At 32.9% G+C, this 16,991-nt stretch overlaps 1 protein-coding gene across 3 annotated transcripts in view; it reads right to left on the reverse strand.

Annotated features, from left to right (window-relative positions):
* LOC129225982 (doublesex and mab-3 related transcription factor 1-like) overlaps window positions 1–16,991 on the reverse strand; it is a 168,248-nt gene that overhangs the window by 82,444 nt on the left and 68,813 nt on the right. For 2 of the 3 annotated variants that reach the window (XM_054860553.1, XM_054860552.1), the window contains exons 3-4: window positions 5,955–5,999; window positions 1,157–1,210 (exon numbers count right to left, since the gene is read on the reverse strand). In XM_054860553.1, the coding sequence (XP_054716528.1) occupies window positions 1,157–1,210; window positions 5,955–5,999 (99 nt within the window). The remainder of the gene's footprint in view (window positions 1–1,156; window positions 1,211–5,954; window positions 6,000–16,991) is intronic. The other variant, XM_054860554.1, reaches the window with a different exon arrangement.

Consider the following 16,991-nt stretch of genomic DNA (forward strand, 5'->3'; position numbering starts at 1 on the left):
AGACTTTTTCCAATCCTCAACAATATTTTTTTTTCAAACACTTGGTGATACGTTCAGTGTGCGGTTTATGTTTTACCGTTTTTACATTATTTTAATATATTTCAATGTGCCAATAAAAAAGGTTTCTGCAAACGTTTTGTATAACCAATCTGAATAAGTAAAGTAAGGTATTTGATGTAGCATTGTACTCTTTACTCTTTCTTATTTGTTTCTCTGTATTTAGAAACGCATATTTACGAATCTCAAAAATAAATTCTCAATTTATTGAAAATTTGTGCGTCAAAAAATTGAATTATGATCATTTCTAAGTACGTAAATAAGTAAATATAAGTAAATAAATATAAGTAAATAAATAAAAAAATTTAAAAAAAAAAAACGTCCTCCTATGAAATAATTTTAGAAACTCAAAATGCAACTCGCAGCTAAAATTGCTGTTATTGAGCAATCACGATTGCTTATTGTTCTCACTTGACTGTCCTTGGCGTTACGGTTCCTTTTTCAGCTTGAACCAGGCCTGCAGCACCACCGTCCACCGGCGGTGGCGCGACTGGTCCTGAGCACTGTCCCCCGGAATCCACTTTTGCTGGGCGGTGGCGTCCATGTCCCACACACACGAACGCCTACACACACACACACACACACACACGAACGCCTACACACACACACACACACGAACGCCTACACACACACGAAAGCCTACACACACACACACGAACGCCTACACAGATACACACACGAACGCCTACACACACACACACACGAACACCTACACGCACACGCACGTACACAACACTCACTCACACACATGCATGCATACATTACGCACGTGGTTACACACTTACGCACCCACGCACCCACACACATGCGCCTACACAAACACACACGCTCGTGATTGCGAAAAACATAATTTGAATTCAAGATGCCAAAAATTCAAATTAATATTTTTTTTTATATTTTTCCTCATTTTCCCCCCTTTACTATGCAAAGGATGAGTTACTTATAAAAAACAATGTATTTATTCTAGACAAAAAATTCCGTCAAAACCATGGCGAATAACAAGAAATCATGCATAGAATTGGGTTAATTAAACAGCGGGTTTATGCAGGGTTAATGAGTTAAAGTATTAAATGTTAAATCTTAGATTTAATTATCTTACCACTTATTAGGTCCAAGCTTCGCCTAGAAATTTCGGATGTGGGAGTGGAAAATCCTACAATGAAAAAAATTACTTTTATACTTTTTATTTTCATTTTAAAAGAAACAATAATAATACTTTTTTTAACATATCGGTTAACATCGGTTACCATAGCTTCATTTGTATACCGTTTAAAGTTACATTACAGAACGAAAGTTTATGGTTGTGGAAGAAGCCAGGCCGACATATTTGTAACCAAAATTTTTTTACCATACTTGCTTACTTTTATTCAAACGTAAAATAATTACTATTCGAATGAAAGTTTTTTGGTAGTTTTTCTGCAACTGATATGAACCGTCATGCTTATGAATTATCAGGATTTAAAAAAATATATGAACAACTCTTTAGCGTTGTTTGGTTCAGCAAAAAAAAAAAAAAAAAAAGAGAGAGAAAAGAAAGAAAGAAAGAAAACGTTTCATTGGTGTGAGCTATAATTCAGTTAATTTGAGCTGTATTACTGTATAATATCCGTGAGCTTATTTATAGTTCAGATAAAATTTTTACTACGTGCTTTTACTTTTTAATTTGTGTAACTCCTATAAATAAGTTATGGTAACAGTTCAACTTAGTTTATATTCTCGTTTCTAATTCAATGTGCGGCTCTTTGTTTATATTGTGTGAAAACTGAAATTTATCTTGAGATTTGTATGTTACGTGTATTTTGTGCGCTTATGAATTTTCTACATACAGTCCGTTACAAAAATTCAAATTTTTATGAACTATGAATGAAGAATTGATTCAACAAAAATTTTAACGTTATCCATTTACGTTCATCAAACGTTGTTGTAGGTCAACATTCGCCCATTATTTTTCTGATACACAACAGAGAGAACGCGATTTCAGATTACTTCCTACAATATCTCGACCTTGCTTTTGCTTAACAGTTCAGCTGTCTTTTAGGAAAAAAAATGATTTATTTATATGTTGTATTGTTAATGATCAGTAGGCTTTTCAATTTTCAGCATGATTTCGTTTTACGGTTTAAAAGAGAATTGTCCGTTATATAGCAATCGTTATTTTAAATTAATAATAATAATAAATAAATGAAATAAACGCTCTGATTACTAATGCCGATTAGGACGTAAAATATTAAAATGCTCATAATTATGATAAAATATAAATAAAAGCAAGTTTAAGCACATTCAAATATTGGACACGCACACTTAAATGCACTAAAATACAAAACGGAAAGCTTAGTAGCACTAATAAAGCAAAACTATTAACAAATAAAACGAAAGTGAAATGCAAATTTAAAGATAGAAAAATAGGAGGAGCAGTTCAAGAATCTATTAAAACACTTCTAATGAAAGAAGGATTTTTGATTGATTAGCAGCCATCAATCAAAGTCTGCACGAAGGCTTCTTTGTTTGTGAGTAAAGTGCAGTTTATTTATTTCTAAACATAAGTGGAACAGCTCAATTACCTATAATCTAAAATAAGATTTCAATACAATTGCAAAAATAAAAATAAAGTAGTAATTTCATGATATTATATGCTTTTGTTCTTACGCCAAAAGCCTTGCCAACTAGTGGCGCCACTGATCGAACTACCTTTCTTTTTGGTTTATTCTTAGCTTTTTGACAGAATTAATCTCCGTTCGACTAACCATCCTTAAATGATCAAATAGCCAATGTTATTTGAAGAAGATTGTCTTTTATTTTAATGCCATGATTGAAGGAATCAAATTTCAAAAATTAATGAAATAAATGAAATAAAAATTCCAATGCGTTTTAAGAAGCACATCGACAGTACATTTTAACATGACGTTTGCACGTATAATAGCTAACAAGCAAAAACATGGTATAGCTTGACCATGGAAAGATAGTGGACGAACTGAAACCGGAAACGGATCATTTAATTTTGTAATAGCCTACTATCTAAGAGAAAGCACAAACTCCCCCCCCCCCCAGCAATGTTTTTACTGCTTGCACGAGCTCTTTGATCCTACCTATTGCAAAACGAAGTGATCCGTTTCCGCTTCGAGTTCACTCGCCATCTTTTCGTGGTTCAGCTATATGTATCTTTAACCTGTTGAGGAACATTAATGAGATATGTATGTCCCTTAAATTCAAATTTATTTTTAAAACAGTCGAATGCAAATATAATGTATAAATTAAAATTTTTCCTGTTATTGGACATAAGAATCTTCATATAAATATCCTAACATATCTAAGTTCTAACTACATCCTAACAGGAGAATTGGAAGTATGAATTTCTACGAGTAAAAAACCTATAATATGTATTTCAACCCTTTACGGGCGGGACATACATGTGTCCGAAGTTGAAGTTTATTTCATAAATTACCGAATAAAAATAACATATAAATTATATTTTTTAACCTTCGTTACTGAGGATTCTGGATTTTTATATTAGTAAAAATGTTATTGATGTAGTAACATAGACCGTTATTTTTTTAATACACCACAAACTTCAATGCTCTTGTAGTAATCAATAGTTAACGTTTATAATTTGCGGCGCATTTAAACATAGTTGTTGGAATGAAGCAATTCAACTTCACATGAAATAGAATACTATACATTTTAACTTGTTTTTGTGGGTAATTGCAGGAATCAAATTTCACAAAAAATAAAATAAATGAATAAATTCATAAATATTGCTGTGCTAAGGGATAGAAAGAAGAAAACGCTAAAATAAATACAAGCAAGTAAACACCGAATTTTTTGTGAAAATTTGTGCCTTTAAAATTTAATAATTCATTTGGGCAACAGTCGAAAAGTTTAAATTTCTTACTTTGAATCTATATTACGACAAAAATACTTTTCTTTCATACATCTCAAGACGACGCTATAAAGAGTCCCGCGAAAAGTCTTATAATCTATACTACAATAATACTTTTCTGCAATGCATAAAGCAAGATAAAACAGTTTATCCGATACTCCTTGCAATTTATCTTAGACGACAGTTGAACCAATCAAATGTCATTGTAAACAAGCCGACACTGTACTGTTCAAAGTTCATATAAAAAGCCTAGAATAAATTGTAGACACTTCTTGCAATGTCCCTTAAACCGACAGTTGAAAAGTGCCAAGCTTCCCAGCTGTAAACGTCACATTACATCTAAGACTACAATTAGATGGATAATCTATCATGTTGAACATTTGAAACAACATTTAAAACAACCTACTCGCAAACTGAAGTTAACAGAAGCCAGAAATTCGTGTTACCGGTTTCAAATGCTTGTGAGTGAACAACATTGAAACTGGGTTTAAAAAAAAAAAAAAAAAAAAAAACATTTTCATTTAATAACCTATATTAATAAAAACATTTCAAACTGTGCAGCATGTTTTTGGAGGTTAAAATTAAATTTCTTAAAAATTACTTTTTCAACTGGTTTTGATGTATTTATTTTAAGCTTTTAGTCATACCTAATAAGACTTTTGTGACAGTTAAATTCTCGGTAATAATTATATGTATCGAGAATTCCAAAATCGTTCACAAATTTAACTAATGAATCATGACAAGCGTTTAATTAGTAATGGTGCGTAAACTATAACTATTCTACAAGGACCCTGACCACTACATTAAAATAAAAAGCAATAACGTTTTAATTTTCTGTTCTAAATACATATGTAGCTTTTCATTACTGATTATAATTAGATATTTTGCGAGATAACTTTAAGAAATTAATTCAAAGCTATGTTACGCATTATTCTTAACAGCTAAAATAACTTTTGTTTAGTAAATATATTATTGATTCTGAAATATTACTTTTTCATGTTATCATTCTAAATAGTCTTTAAGTTTTGTCCAAATAATCTTTATACAGGACAAGTAAAAGTGAGAAATAACAACATCAAAAAGTACAAATTGCAGATTGCTGCGAATGTTCGTTTTTGGGGCTAAAGAAACCCCCTTTTCAATGCAAAATCTTTTGTCGGATGTCTTTCACCATAAGCTCACTTATTTTGCATTAAAAAAGGGGGTTCCTTGTAACCCCAAAACAAGAGTCGGTAATCTGCAATTTTTGTGTAATTATGCGTTGTTATTTCTTCTTTTTTTTTTTTTCATTCCAAATAGGGTTTTATATTTCCACGTTTTGTCTCTCAATCACAATCTTACCATTTCCTACACGATTTTAAAACTAGTACATTTCTCTCAGTTTTGTGTTAGTCATTCTAAACAAATTCTTCGTTACATGTTTGCTTTAAAGAAAAGATAGGTACAGTTAATTTTTCATCGATGATCTTTACTTTATGCTGAAAAGTTGTGTGCAACTTAACTGATACTTGAAAGATGGATTAATTTCAAGTTTCATAAAGCAGTCATATGATTAATCTTGACTCAGGGACGGATACAAGGGAGGGGCGTTGGGGGCGATCGCCCCTCCCTTGAGGGGCTCTCCAGTTGTAATTTTTCGAAAATGAAGTTAAAAACCGCAAATTTAGAAAAGTTTGATTGATGTTGGGAGAAAAGGGGTTTGGGACCCTATCCTGGTACTATTTCAGAATTAAAGTCCAAAACCTTTGTGATCAGTAATTTTTCAATCAGTATACATAGTAAGTAATAAAAATCAATCACTCTTCCCTAGAAAAATTTCTGGATCCGTCCTTGTCTTGTACTGACAGAGAGTCATACTTTTAACACTTGAACACTTATTGTTGTTTATTAGCATAAAAAGGAATATATCGTTAACTTCATTTCGCTGGTTTAGCGGTGATATTTTGAAATTAAGGTTGATTTTTATTTGTTGTTTGCAATCAGCTCAAAGATAATATAGTAAAATGAAATTATTTCTTACCGCTGTCCAGCTGAGGAGGGAACATTTCTGGCAGCTGCTTTACCGCTAAAATAAGAATAAACAGAAATTAAATGCAGTACATTAAAAGCATAATAAAATGATTCATTATGGGGAGAAGATTCATACCATGGAATACTAATTTAAGTAGCTTGTTCGGTTTTGGAGCAAAAATACAATTAATGGACCTGTCATTCACTACAGCAATGTATTTTAGAGTGTAAAGTGCTGATTTGCTTGCTCTAGCAAATTTTTGGATTTGAAGTACGAGAGGTGCAATGCTAAACAAAATATTTAACGTAACTGTGCGAGAGCAATAAAAGCAAGTTTTTCAAAGTGAAATAACCTTGCAGGCGCGAATATCAGGATTAACAACGATCCCCTTTATCAATCAAAAAAAAAAAAAAAAAATGCTGTGTTGTGTAAAACATTTTTAAATGTCAAACAGAGAAATGTGCACTTGGATTCTTCCATTCCTAATTTGGCTAATTGTGCGTTTTTTGTTATTAATTATTTATTAATACACAGAAGCATACACATAATTGTATAGAAATATATTTTAGTGTCCCCCCCTCTCGATTTACTGTTTTTTCGATTATGCTTGAATACTTCACATGTTACGACTGAGTTTTAGTCAGAGTGCTACTATATCTGTATTATTCGTGAAAGATTTTTCTCACTTTTTTCAATTTCAAACAACCTATTTTTACACTTTCTAACACATCCAAAAACTCCCTTTTCGTCTTGTATATATAAGTGCTTTAGGAAGATGGGAACGTTCCTTCAGTAAATATTTGGTGTGCTTCAGTAAAAGTTTATATTACTTACTGTCTATAAATGATGTCAAAAATATTTTTTATCGTTTTTCACCCCCTTCTCCACCCCGCTTGTCACCAAGTGTCACACTGCGCCTTACCTTCACCCCCTTCTCCACCCCGCTTGTCACCAAGTGTCACACTACGCCTTACCTTCACCCCCTTAATCACATGTCACACTGCTTTTCATAAGCATATTGTTATTAAAAAAATGTGTGATGTCACACTTCTTGCTGCCCTCCATCCCCCTTGTCACAAACTGTCACAATTTCACAAAAAAACCCTATCCCTTTTCGAGACACTTATTGTGCTCGATTTTATTACTAATGTACGATTTTACAATAATTGAAAATACATATATGGACTGTTTCCTTTCTTCAGTTTATAATTCTGCATTGTTCTTCAAGCAGAAAAACATTTTGCTTAAAAAAAAACTTCGGTGACGTAAACTGTTTTTAGGGTTGCAGAAATAATCTTGCCATTCAAATACTTAAAGTTCTCACAATGTCTCTGACATTGATATTCCAATCTTCAATTAACCCTTCTGAACCTTGTAAATGTCTAACCCATTTTGAGTGGACTGTCGGAGATGCAAAATGAAACACTTATGCAACAGGTTGGTGAATTCCAAATATAGGTTACACCGTGAACCCTCCTCAGTGTCAGCATTTCTTGAATAAGCAGTAGTAAAAAATTTTCCTTCAATGTTCCACTATACAGCATCAAGCTTTTATAGCCACCGTAAGTCAGTCAAAGGAGCATCATTCTCAGAATCTGGAACGCTGAGTTAATCAAAAAGTGTTTTTTTTATTTTTCTTTAAAAAAAGGAAAAAACTACAATAACACAGAAAGGTTAATTATACTAAAAAATATCTGTAAGCTATAACGTTGTTCAAAAAGCATGAAATACGACTGGCGGTTATTCGACCGAGGAGCGTAATTCAGAGGGAGGGAAAACGAAATATATATAAAAATATGATCATAATATGAATCGAGTGTAGTTTTTGGGAAAAGCATCTGGCTACACCTAGATACATGCTGTGTTCTTCAACGGGATAGTTCATGCGAATCTCTACGCATTATACGCGCATCACGCCATAGCATGTTATTACTCATTCAGTTATTTTCCATAGTGGAGTAATTTACGAGTTTACCATTGCGACATAAAACATTGTGATTTGCCAGAGGACATGCGAGTTCTGCCCCCCCCCCCCATTTGCCGTGTGTTTCTTTATCATTTATATTATATCTCTCTATCAGGCTATATACATGTGCGTGTATTAACGGGGCGGTGGTCAAGTGTAAATCTCGACCACAAATTTTTTCCGTTCTCGAAGAATATACGGTTTCTAGTTCACGCACATGCCGGTTGCTATGAGTTATGGGTAAGCAGCTCACAGATGAGTGCGGTCCAACAATGGGCAAGAGCGTCCTTTGATGCTTATTTATGAGTTGTGCCGGATTCAAACTGACAGTTTCAAGGGAAATTAAACTTTGTTAAAACAGCTTTTTCGAAGGATTCGCCTGGCTTGGCTGGGGGTCACCCGAGCAACATTATTGCTAAACGGGAGGGGCTGTGCCGCTGGAATTGTTACCAAGGTTATACTTCGTCATCATATGAACCTGGACCTCCTGGAATGACGTCACAGAACCGATGATTGGTTGTCAGTTGTGGGAGGGGTTGTTCGCCGCCGAACTTGGGCTCGTTATTTGTGACATTCAGTTGTCTTTTATTTCTTTAGTGCACTAATTTGTTACATTTTGAGTTTTGAATAGTCAGGTCAGTAGACATACGCTAGTGAGTATATGGCGATTCATGAGTACCACCTACATCAATTTATAATTAACTAGCTGCGTTGCCCGGCTTTGCCCGGTCTATTTTGAAAACAAAAATTGTGTCAAGTGACGTATATTCAACAATCAGGCATAAATAAAAGAAAAAAAAATCATCATGCAAAATTTCCCCTCCAAGCAATGACAACAGATATTAAAATACTTTTAAGAAATTAAAATAAAATGAGAAAGATGGATTTAAAAAGCGTAACCATGGAAACACAAAATAAAATAAGTTTCAGAATTGAAAATGAGAAAGATGGAAATAATGGATTCAAAAGGCGTTACCGTGGAAACGCAAAATAAAATGGTTAAAAACTTGAATAGAGAACAGATTTTTGATCTTCATTTAATTCGCTTGTAACTTTTTTTCTAATGGAGATATAGAGGGTTAAACTTCCGACCATAGGTCGAGTAAGATCTGGAGTAAAAAAGGTAGTTCTTTTCAACGGTGTCAAAAAGAGAACGCTAGGAAATTCCTTCACTTTTTATTGATAAATTTAATGAAGGAAGTAGTGCCTAAATTTCAGCTAAGCCTAAACAAATTCGAGCTAAAAACGTAAATAACTCCCGCCGGAATTAAGTTAGAGCGTTGGAACAAATTGCGTAGAACGCGGAAAATTCTTCCCCTTCCAACGATGTATAATATTACTAATTGCGAGTAATTTTTCACCCCCATATTCTTGAATTTGTGTGAAAATTGGGCTTAAATTGGAATAAAAAAAAGAACTATTCATCGAATTGTTTTCGAACTGGTCTGCAAACCTTCTCAGGACTTAAAGGAACAAATCGTGAAAATTTCAGCGAAATCGGCCGGGTAGTTCTCGAGTTTTGCGAGTTCAAACAAACAGACGTTTTTTGGAGACTTCATTTTATACTATGTAGAGATACATATGCATAAACTAAAGAAAAGACCGGGGGGGGGGGGGGTATTATTATTCATATAAAAGTGTCCAGTGACTGCTGTGTTCCAAAAGTTTAAAGCATAATTTACAGGACACATTGAGAGTGGGTATTGACTGTAATATTCCCCCCCCCCCCCCCCAGAACACTTCTTTTTTAACCATATTGATAATACTAGCATGCAGAGATATTTTTAGATACATGCAGTGCAGAGATATTTTTAACAATTTACAAGAATATTTCACACTGAAAATCGAAAATACGCCTCAAAAATTCAGTCAAGCGTATTTTAACGCTTTATACTTTGCGCAAAATTTTAGCATTGTGGGGGAAAAAAGGGATTGGGGAGAAAAGTAAGTTGACTTTAAAAAATATTTCATATGAATGCTAAATATGGCATATCTTTTCTTTCCCTTCTATCTTGCATCTCTTTTGTATGTTTTACTCCTCTAAAATCAATTTCATTTTCCTAAAGAATGTCTAGGAGTGTTTTTACACCTTGGGAAAAAAAACCCTCTAGTAATATCTCTGCATACATCTAAAGATTGTTATGAGTAACATTTCAGGAGAAAATTTCGGTTTACTATGACCAGGGGCGTGAACAGCGGGGGAGAAGGGACACCTGTTGACCCGGGCCTGAGCCCAATATTTTTAAAATAAGAGATGAAATATACGGGTACACATTATGAAGGGGGCCCGTAAAAGTCATTTGTGACGGGTCCCAAAATTTCTGTGCACGCCCCTGACTATGATCAATCCCCTCAGAACATTAGGCTCAAAGCCCAACACGGTCGTATATAAAGGGTGGGTTTTTAGGGTTCAAACGCCCTCCGAAAATTTTCAATACTTTCATTTTCAAAAATTGCTTTTCATTTACCCTTTTATTTTTTGCAGAAAAAGTGAATTATTATTGCTGAAAAATCGTGCACAGCAGAATTTATCTTTATGATGGTTATTTCGAGCATCATTTATTAAAAAAAAAATTTTAACGCAGACATTGACTTCCAATTTTTTCTTAATTTGAAAGAACCAAACTCTCATATATAACATATTTTGAAGGTGTTAAATATATTAATTTAAGAGGAGCGTATATTCGAATGCGGGTGCGTGAACACACGCATTTATTCGAGTTAGAAAAAGACTTAATATTTAGAGAAAATTTAGCAGGGATAGTGTAGTGCACCTTCAAATTTTATTTCTTAATTTATTAAACAACTCATTTTAAATTTGCTCATGAAATGTCCTTAAAGTGGCACCTCCTCTTTAAATAAACTATTGAAACAAAAATCATTACGATATACAAATGAAATAGAATTTTCCTGATAATATAGAATTCACGAGAAATGTGCTTTGTAACCCTCCCCGAAACACAAGTCTGGTTACGACACTCTAGCTCCAGAAGACAGTAGGGAAGTTTTCGATTTTTCAATTTTATTTTTATATGATAGAGTAACATGTATGAACATCATAGGTGAAAAAATTTTTGCGATACGATAAGTAGTTTGTTTTAAATTAATTTTTAGAGTTCAAGCGCTTGTGACGTCAAATGGCATAGGAAGTGACGTCATGCGCTCTTCCGATAGGGGAGAAGTCGAAGGTCACGTATTCGACTTCGAAGACGAAACGTAAAAGGCTTATCTCCTCGCATTTAACCACTCGCGTTTCTGGAACATTAAACCTCTCATCCTCTCCGAAATATTCGAATATGTATCATCATTGATGTTACATGAGGAAGATTATTTAGATTGTGCTTTAACGAATCCGGTCTCCACAGTGTGTTCAAAAGGGTAATTGAATTTCTAAAAGATAAAAATATCAGCTCGCTCAAAATGTCCCTAGCGAAAACAAGGGATCTTCGGCGGAAGGCTGCCCATTCGCGCCCTGTGACGTAGGCTCGTGACGTTTCAGAAGAGCGCACTTTTGCGCGTGGTTTTATAAAAATTGATTAAAAATCAACCATGGTGTTTTAAAATTCGGCGATGGTGAATTTTTTAGTTTTGAGGGTCAATGAACAATATCCAATAACCAAAATATGAACATTTAATAGGTTGCAACTTCCCTATTATTTTGCGCGAGTGATATTGTGACTTATGGAAAGATCTTGCGATCAAAATTGAGGACGGGTTATAAGAAGTTTGAAGTCAAAACCATCAGCCCAATCAAGCCGAGATCCATCATTTGACGTTTGTTTCAATTTATTGGGCTCCTAAAATAGGTGCCGCCCTCAGTCCCGGATCTATACATTTTGGCCCGCCTGCAACAAAATCTGTAAGACCTCTTCCCAGTTACTTTCTCTCTAATGTTACTTTTATTCTAATTGTTATTGTGATTAATTATTTTTTGTAACAAGACATGAGTGAGTCGAATCGTTTTCAGCTTCAGTGATTTGGCGACATGATGGGTTTGTAAAATAAAAAGTCATCGTTCAGTAAGTAACCACAGAAAAAAAAAATGACGCACAAGGTCGCTTAAATGATCATAAAAACGTTCTATTTTTCCCAGCTCTTACCAAGAAATAATTTGTAACGCCATGATCATTCGTGAGTAATAATGATATTAAATTTTGTTTCAAAAATCTTCAGGTGTAAAAAATAATTATCGTGTTTTCCCCAAGGCCATAGTTACAACTATTTTTTTTTCTTTAAATCATCGCATGACGGTGTATTTTATTGTTTGTTTAACTGTGTGCTTTGTTACGAATCGCATAAATGAAAAGAATGAATGAATGATCGGACTTCGTGAAAACAAATTAATTTTAACAAAGTCGTTTTGAATTATTAAGAATGTGTACACTTTAGGTTATGTATGTCAAGGGCAGAACTAGAGACCATGCTAACCTACGAAGCGCAAGTTATAACGTTTTTTAATAAATAAAAAGTTTGAAATTTTCTTTGTGAGGAGGAAGTTTTTATTGCACTTGAAGATTCTTTTAATATTTGTTCGGGCGTAACTTTTGAAAAGTAAAACCAATTAGAATATAGTTTGCTAAACAAGCATTTATAATGTTTGTTTGTTAATTTTGTTCAAGGAAGTTTAAAATTTATCTACTTTTTTGTGTGTTTATTCCAACGTAACTATTAAGGAGATAAATGAATTGTTAACGTCTTAGGCATCAAACACTTCGTGCTTACAGTGATATTTTTTTTTATGCTGTTGTTCTATTGAGTTAAATATGCTTTAAAGTAAGAAAATAACAGTTGCAACCACTTTTTGCAAATTTATGCAACATAGTTAATAAATACTCAGGTTGATTAGTAAGAAAAAAGAGATGCATAATGAAAGATTAATAATTGTACACATTAAAGTATTAAGGGAAAATATGATGAAAATTAAATAGGAAAAAAATTAGTAAGAATATACAGAGAGGTATAATTCAAAATAAATAAATAAATAAACAAAAATAATAAAAACAGGGGTCAAAAAGCAACAAAAATTGTTCTTTTTTTTTCTTAAATCAAAATTATAATTTTTTCCCCATAATAAATGAAAAAAAGGAGATGTATTGAATGCTCATTAATATAAATGTGATGAAAAATAAAGAGAAAAGAATAGTAAGAATATACAGACAGGTATATTAAAAAAAATCAATAAATAGAGGAGTTATAAAATAACGGAAATTGGTCTTTTTTTTCTCCTAAATTAAAACCATAATTTAGAAAAAGCAAAACATATTTACATACTTATTTCATCCATAGTAAATGAATTCACAGGTAGGTTAATAAGAAAAATTGAAAGGAAAATAATTATACACATTAATGTATTAAGGGAAAATATGATGAAAAATAAAGAGAAAAAAAACTAGTAAGAATATATAGGTAGGTATATTAAAAATTAAAAAAAACAACAACTAATAAACAGAGGAGTTAAAAATAATGATAATATTGTCCTTTTTTCCCCTGAACTGAAACTATAATTTGTTTCCATAATATATGAATAGATAGGTTGGTTAATAAGAAAATATAGGAGATATGAAAAGAAACTAAATATGCACATAAATGTATTAAAGGGAAAATATGATGAAAAATAAGGAGAAAAAAAACCCTAAGAATGTACAGGTATTATTTTAAAAAATGTATAAATAGAGGAGTTGAAAAATAACGAAAATTGTCCCCCTCCCCTAAATTTTATTTAATAGTCCGTTTTTACAGACTACGGAAGAAATTTTGAAAAGCATTTGGATTCAACTCTGATCCTATCGCACTAAAGAATTCACTTTCCGTTCGAAAATTGAATATATCTTTTGTTGCCAATACTCCCAAAGAAATTTTTTGTCAAAGAACAAATAATGATAAACATGCATAAGTAACCAGCTATTTAAACAAGATAATTAAAGAGAATAAGATACATGACGCATATCAATAACTTTATTTAGTGTCCCATAAGAAGAATTTAAAGAATATTTTTATCAAAATAGAATACGTCCATTCTTAATTCGTCAAGTGTTTTCTAAAAGCTTGAGAAGTTTAAGTCAAAAAAGTTTCCTTTTTCTTTCGCTTGTACTATTGTCACCTCAGAGCAACGCCAAGACATCTAATCCCAGAAATAAGACTAAGATATCCTACTGTTGCTCTGAGGTGACGATATATAAAAACGTGTAATATTTTTATGACTTAGTCGTTTGATAAAAATCTGAAGGGCAATACAATTAAATTAATTAAAAGACACAAAAAATTCAGTTAATGATGCGTATAAAAAACTTGTTTACATGATTCATCTAAATTAACTTTTTCCCCAAATATGTAATTCGATTAAATGGAAAAACACTGTTTATATGTATTCCCTACTTTTCAGCTTTCTCTCTCTTTTATAACAACTTCTATGGATTTAGAAGTTTTCAACCTTCCCGCTTCATCATTTAAGCATTTAGAATAAACCTACAGGTTTAACCAGTGTGACAATGGCTAATGATTGGTTACATTTTTCCATGATCTACTTCTGAAAAGGAACATTCTTATAATTAATGCGTTCCGCTAATGAATTCTTGAAGATTGATTATTATAAGAACGGTTATTACAAGAATATTTGTGGCATGACCTTTTTGTGAAAGCATAGTTATATAATAAAATAATAATAATAATTATTATTATTGCTATTAAACAAAAAATTGTACAGACAAAATTGTAGACTTCCTATTAGTTTGACAAATAAAGAATAAGGAAAAGTATGAAGAATGAATTCTAGGAGAGCATAAAGAACTACTTCGGTTTGATGAAAGAATAAGAAAATCTAGAAGAAAACAAAGTTGGAGTCATATGTTTTTTTTGTCAAGCAAAATGTTTCAACAAATGCAAGAAACAGTTTGTGATGATACAATAATGTATACCAGATAAATTAAGCATCTTTCTTGCTACAGTAGTTTAGGAAAAATTCAGATTAAGATAAGTGCCCAGCCCACGGCATTCGAATGCTTACCACAAAAATTTACGTTATTGCCGTAGCTGCCAGATACTTGATACGGATTCCTTAAAATGTAATTTTTTAATGAAGCATTTCGAAAAAAATGTGTTAATAACTAGAAGCCAACCTTCTTTTCGATTTTTACTAGCAAAAACTTGTAAAATGATAAGAAAAGTTTTGCAAAACAAAATATGTCTATAATAGGCTTGCTTGAAATCAGATCAGGAAGTCACTGTGTATCTGAAGGATACAAGGTCAAATTCGAGTGTAAAATCAAGTCAAAAAAGAAAGAAAAAACTCTGATCGTTAAGGCTTGCACCGCTCAAAAGAGAAAGAAAGAAAAATCTTGAGTAGCCAGTTCATGGCATAGTTTTAGTGGTTCTTTCTTTGCTTTTCGTCAATTTTTGAACCCAAAACCCGTGAAATGCAAGAGTTAGTCATCTGGAATGACATCCGCCGAAGAACAGAAGTGAAGTAATGATTGTGCATCGAAATAACGTGGAGCCACATTAACCACTTCTCCAGTAAAACAAAAAATCGATACAAAGTACTTAAACTCCCACTAAGATTTTGATATTAGAGGTCAGAGGGGTCTCAAAATCAAGGAGGGTGGTCTGAAATTAGTCTCTCGAAAGGTTTCGGTGAAATTCTTAATGATTCTGTTGCAGTAAATATTTATTTCTTAACGTTTTTGTATACGTTGTTTTGTTTTCTTACGTCTTTGATGGCTAGATAGCGTGAAATTAGAAGAATTTTGTTATATCGTAGCAAACTGCAGCTGTCTTCTAAAATTAGTTGTTGATAAAAGGATTCAAGCTGACCATCTTAAGTCTTATTAAGATAAGTATCGCTCAGCTGTTGATGTTGAAATAGATGTGAAACCTCCCGCGTGCTGTAAAATTGCACCATTTCCTGTCAAAAAAGAAAGAAAAATCTTCGGTAGCCATTCCATGGAATTGTTTTAGCGGTGTTTTCTTTGCTTTTCGTCAAAGTTTCTACACAAGACCAAGGAATCTCAAAAGTTATTCATCTGGAATGACATCCGCTGAAGAATAGAAGTTAATGACAGCCATCAAAGCAACGGTCAAGCTACATTAGTCGCATCATTTGTAAAAACAGCAGATAGAAAGTACTGAAATTGCCACAATAAGTTTGTGGTGTTCTATGTCAGTGGATCTCAAAATCAAAGAGGGTGGACCACGAAAGATTTTGACGAATTCTTAATGATTCTGTTTCTGTGAATATTTATTTCCTTTTTTGTATACGTTGTTTTGTTTCCTTCCTTCTTTGATGGTTATACAGCGTGAATTTTACTTACAAAACAGAATTTCGTTAGTTAGCGTGGCAAATTGCAGCAGGATTTTTAAATTAGTTGTTGTTAAAACATGTCAAGCTGAACGTCTTCATTTTTTTTTTGTATTGAAACGCAGAGAGCGTTTCAAAAATTCAAATGAAGCAATTCATGTACTCGTTTCCAAACATGAAGTCCGTACGAAATTCTAAACACTTTGATGAAACAAGTCATTTGGTTTTCGAACGGGCCAAAAATTTTTTGGGGCGCTTCTCATTTCTATATGCTATATGCATTTTTATTAATTTTTTTCACATTAAGTTAGTATTTTTGTATTTCTTACCGGTTTACGAAAAATGTTGCTTATAACAATCGGCGAGTTATTTGTGGACCGGTATGGCGGAACTAAGCTGCTTTACACGTACTTTACCGTTAGTCAGGGGCGGCAAATAGGGGGGTCAAGAGGGGGCGGTCGCACCCCCAAATTTTTTGAATAGAATGATAGAAAATGGGTGAATTCAATTTATGTAAGTCAGAAATCAATGTTCATGAAAAAAAATCTCTCTGGTTCTCAGTAACTATTTGATGAAACTCGACATATTCCCAGACTAGAAAGTGTTTTTCGTTATTTGGATGACGACTTAAAAATTCATGAAGTATTTTCCGGCCTTTTCAGACATAGAAGATAGAAAGAACCATGGTTAATTTTAACTAAAGAAGACATTTCCTCATATAGGCTAAATATTTCATACTTGTGTGCCCAGTGTAACGATGGTCTGTTCAATATGAGAGGCTCGTGCA

Source organism: Uloborus diversus, chromosome 7, assembly GCF_026930045.1.
Source record: "Uloborus diversus isolate 005 chromosome 7, Udiv.v.3.1, whole genome shotgun sequence".
In the NCBI taxonomy this organism is placed as follows: Eukaryota; Metazoa; Arthropoda; class Arachnida; order Araneae; family Uloboridae; genus Uloborus; species Uloborus diversus.